A 5,000-nucleotide genomic window follows, 5' to 3' on the forward strand; every position below is an offset into this window, starting at 1 on the left:
TCTACATATGGCCTGTGCGTATGCCACCTCCTATAGTCTACATATGGCCACCACCTCCTATAGTCTACATATGGCCTGTACGTACACTAGCTCCCATAGTCTACACATGGCCTGTACGTACACCACCTCCTACAGCTCCTATTGTCTACATATGGCCTGTACGTACACCACCTCCTATAGTCTACACATGGCCTGTACGTATGCCACCTCCTATAGGCTACATATGGCCTGTACGTATGCCACCTCCTATAGTCTACATATGGCCACCACCTCCTATAGTCTACATATGGCCTGTACGTACACCAGCTCCTATAGTCTACATATGGCCTGTACGTACACCACCTCCTATAGTCTACACATGGCCTGTACGTACACCAGCTCCCATAGTCTACACATGGCCTGTACGTACACCACCTCCTATAGTCTACACATGGCCTGTACGTACACCACCTCCTATAGTCTACACATGGCCTGTACGTACACCACCTCCTATAGTCTACACATGGCCTGTACGTACACCACCTCCTATAGTCTACATATGGCCTGTACGTACACCACCTCCTACAGCTCCTATAGTCTACATATGGCCTGTACGTACACCACCTCCTATAGTCTACACATGGCCTGTACGTACACCACCTCCTATAGTCTACATATGGCCTGTACTTACACCACCTCCTATAGTCTACATATGGCCTGTACGTACACCACCTCCTACAGCTCCTATAGTCTACATATGGCCTGTACGTACACCACCTCCTATAGTCTACATATGGCCTGTACGTACACCACCTCCTACAGCTCCTATAGTCTACATATGGCCTGTACGTACACCACCTCCTATAGTCTACACATGGCCTGTACGTACACCACCTCCTATAGGCTACATATGGCCTGTACGTACACCACCTCCTATAGTCTACATATGGCCTGTACGTACACCACCTCCTATAGTCTACATATGGCCTGTACGTACACCACCTCCTATAGTCTACATATGGCCTGTACGTACACCACCTCCTATAGTCTACACATGGCCTGTACGTACACCACCTCCTATAGGCTACACATGGCCTGTACGTACACCACCTCCTATAGTCTACACATGGCCTGTACGTACACCACCTCCTATAGGCTACACATGGCCTGTACGTACACCACCTCCTATAGGCTACACATGGCCTGTACGTACACCACCTCCTATAGGCTACATATGGCCTGTACGTACACCACCTCCTATAGGCTACATATGGCCTGTACGTACACCAGCTCCTATAGTCTACACATGGCCTGTACCTCTTGTTCTCTCCACACCTGCCTATATGTCTGCACCTTTGTTCTGTTCTTCATATAGTCTGCACGTTCCCTCCACCTTTATATCCATCACTGTTCCTATCTCTACCTCTCCACTTGTCTCTGTTCCTCCTCTTTTTCTCCCGTAGTCTACACACGTCCCTTCCTTCCCTCTTTCTTCTCCTCTCTTCCTCTCTGTCTCCTCTCTTTCTTATTCTCTCTATCCCCCTCTACGTGTCTCTCCTTCAGATACGGCCTCTATTCCTCTTTCTTTGCTCCTCTGTGCTCCTCTTGCGTCTCCGCATGTCTGCGCCTCCCTCCCTCTCTCCTCTCCGCTCTGCTTCGCTTCTCTCCTCTCCTCCTTCTCTTCTCTCCCCTCCTTTCTTCTTCTCCTTCTCTACTCTCCTCTCATCTCTGCTACGCTCCTCTCCTCTCTGAGTCTCTCTCTCTCTCTCTCTCTCTCTCTGTGTGTGTGTGTGTGTGTGTGTGTGTGTGTGTGCTCTGTGTCTTGCTGGCTAAGATCCAAATCTGCACATTAGGCAAACAGTGTTTACACCCAGAACCCCCTCATGAATAAACATATGGGCTGAATAAGAGATGAGGGATTTCTCTCTCCCTCTTGCTATCTCTCTTTTTCATTCTCTCTCTCTCTCTCACACACACACACACACACACACAGAGAGACTATCACTCTTTCTCTTTCACGCTGTCTCGCTTCTTCTCTCCATGGTACACAGCCTTGACTCGACTTCAAAAGGGCATTTGATTTCTCTTTGGCTCTAAGGGGGGGGCGGGATCACAAGACTCTTTAAAGTGGATAAAGGAGGGTGAATCAGGAGAATGGGTGCCGTGTGTGTGTCTCTGTGCGTGCATGCATACGCGAGCATACGTGTGTGCATGTGTTGGTATGTCTATATGTGTGTATGAGGGAGCCATATGAATGAGTGTGGTGTGGTGGTGAATTGGAGGAATTTGCGCCTGAGGTGTGAGATTGTCAGGGGTGGGGGACTTGATCAGAGGTTTTATAAGAGCACAGTGTGATGTGTGGCTTAGTTATGCTCTCCACTTTGGAGGCACTGGAGCCATGAGGGAGATTCATAAACTCCAGAGACATCTGTGCTGCTTCACACACACACACACACACACACACACACACACACACACACACACACATACACACACACACACACACACATACACACATAAACACACACACACACACACACACACACACACACACACACACACACACACACACACACACACACAAACGTCCATACACACTGCACAAGAACACAGATACACAGGCACACATACACAGGCAACCCACACTCGTGCACACATACACACACACACACACAAACTATACACACACTGCCCACACACAAAATATATAAATCCCATCTGTTCTGGCTCTAGATCACACAAAACCCACAGGCATGAGCAAACAAACACACACACACACACACACACACACACACACACACACACACACAACACACACACACACACACACACAGATATACGTGCACCAGCGCACTCACACACACAAACACACTCACACACACACACACACACACACACACACACACACACACACACACACACACACACATACACACACACACACATACACACACACACACAGATGTACGTGAACCAGCGCACTCACACTCACACACACACACACACACACACACACATACACACAGATGTACGTGAACCAGCGCACTCACACACATCATTCAAATTCTTGCCTCACAGCCCGCTGATATGAAGTGCAGCGTCAGTGATGCAAGAGAGATTCACCTGCCTCTCAACCGTAAAATCCCCACAGCTATCTGAGCTCCACCGACGCTACTGCAGTCCAGATGACCTGATCCCTGGCCGACAGCCTCCGAGCCGCAACCGCACCACTGGCTCCGTCCACTCCAGAGCCCCCAGAGGTTGCAGATGCTATAAAAACTCACCGGTCTAAAAAAAACCCTCGTTCTAACTCAGGAGACCACCGCTAACCCTAGGAAAGCTACTGCCAAACACCACCTGCAGAGCCAAGGTCGATCAAACCACTCCGAAAACTGTTTAGATCATTTTGTTTTGTTTTTTTTCTGGCTGTTTGTTTTGCTTTGAATTTTTTTAATCCCTTCATCCCAGGTAACAAGAACAGTACACACAATTAAATGTGAAGAAGCCATGAGCTGGGTTGGATTCACTTCTACCTCCCTGTAAGCCTGTGTGCGAACAGCTGTTGAATTTGCTCTTCAATGAAACGCATGTACTTCCTTAAAAATATCTCATCCAAATGCCCAAACCACTCATTTTGTGACAACTATGACATATCCCAACTAAATTGTTCCTTAAGGCTTTACTGTTGTGCGTCACAGTTTAATACTGGGGACAGATTGTAATTACATCCCAGGTGGAATATGAGTCATGTTTCTTATTCTCTTGTGAAAGCGGTGAGATGCATCATCATGGGAGACTGCTAGAAGGTTTGGGCCCTATGAAAGACAATAATTGTGGGCCACCACAATAATATATAATACGGAATGTCTTCCTTCTCCCAAGCACCCCTGGAGAGGGGAGACATTCCGCAGGTGCTTACCTGGTGGCAGGTATTCACAGAAGCCGCTGGAGTTGCAGAGCACGTTGGTCTTAAACATGGAGTCGAATTTATCATCGGCACTGGGAGGAGGAGAGCACACATAGAGAGGACACAAAGATTAATAGTGCACTCTCCCTCCCTCTCTCTCTATCTCTCGCTCTCCCTTTTCTCTATCTCTTTATCTCTCTCTCCCTCTTCCCCCCTCTCTCTCTCTCTATTTCCCTCTGTCTTTCTTTCTTCCTCTTCCCCCCTCTCTCTATCTCTCTATCTCTCTCTCTTCCTCTTTCTCTGTCTCACTGTCTCTTTGTCTCTCTCTGTCTGTCTGCCTCTCTCGTACACACACACACACACACACATGCACCAACACACAGAGAGACACTCTCTCTCTTTCACCCTCAAACACACACACATACACAGAAACACACTCACTCACAGAGACAATCCCTTAAATGAACACTGTGTGTGTGTGTGTGTGTGTGTGTGTGTGTGTGTGTGTGTGTGTGTGTGTGTGTGTGTGTGTGTGTGTGTGTGTGTGTGTTTGGGAGGGAACAGATATACCAAGCTCCAACCTTTCAGTAAAATATTTTTAAACTTTTATTTTTGCTGTAACAGCCTGGCAGTATAACTCCCACATCCAAGCAGCAGCATCACAGTGCGCCCAGGTGTGCACGTGGCTGAGGATCCTACCTGTTATAGAGCAGGATGTCAGGCGTCCACACCTGATCTGTGGTGAACCTCAGGTTCTTCACACCTGGATACTCCGTCTGGTTCCACTTTAGGTAGTGGTCGAACCATTTCTGAGGATAGAGAAATCTTCAGAACGCAAAAGAGCCTTTTCTCAAGGACCCGCTGACTAAAGAATCTGCCATCAGCATCCATAATGATAGCGTGTTTTTTCATACTCCAGTCTACAAGTCCAGGAGGTAATGAAATGTTAATACTGCAGATTATTTCCCTGGAGGGAATACACTGACTCCCCATGCACCCCCGCCATCCACTAACGCTAATGCTACACACACACACACACACACACACACACACACACACATTCACACACTCACTCCCCATGCACCTACGCCTTCCACTAACGCTACTAATGCTA

At 47.9% G+C, this 5,000-nt stretch overlaps 1 protein-coding gene across 1 annotated transcript in view; it reads right to left on the bottom strand.

The window, feature by feature from the left end:
• The window catches only part of chrna11 (cholinergic receptor, nicotinic, alpha 11), a 50,339-nt gene that overhangs the window by 35,886 nt on the left and 9,453 nt on the right, over window positions 1–5,000 (bottom strand). Inside the window, exons 4-5 of the mRNA XM_042077417.1 lie at window positions 4,586–4,695; window positions 3,899–3,978 (exon numbers count right to left, since the gene is read on the bottom strand). Coding sequence (XP_041933351.1) covers window positions 3,899–3,978; window positions 4,586–4,695 — 190 coding nt within the window. The remainder of the gene's footprint in view (window positions 1–3,898; window positions 3,979–4,585; window positions 4,696–5,000) is intronic.

This window comes from Alosa sapidissima, chromosome 21, assembly GCF_018492685.1.
Source record: "Alosa sapidissima isolate fAloSap1 chromosome 21, fAloSap1.pri, whole genome shotgun sequence".
NCBI classification, from domain to species: Eukaryota; Metazoa; Chordata; class Actinopteri; order Clupeiformes; family Clupeidae; genus Alosa; species Alosa sapidissima.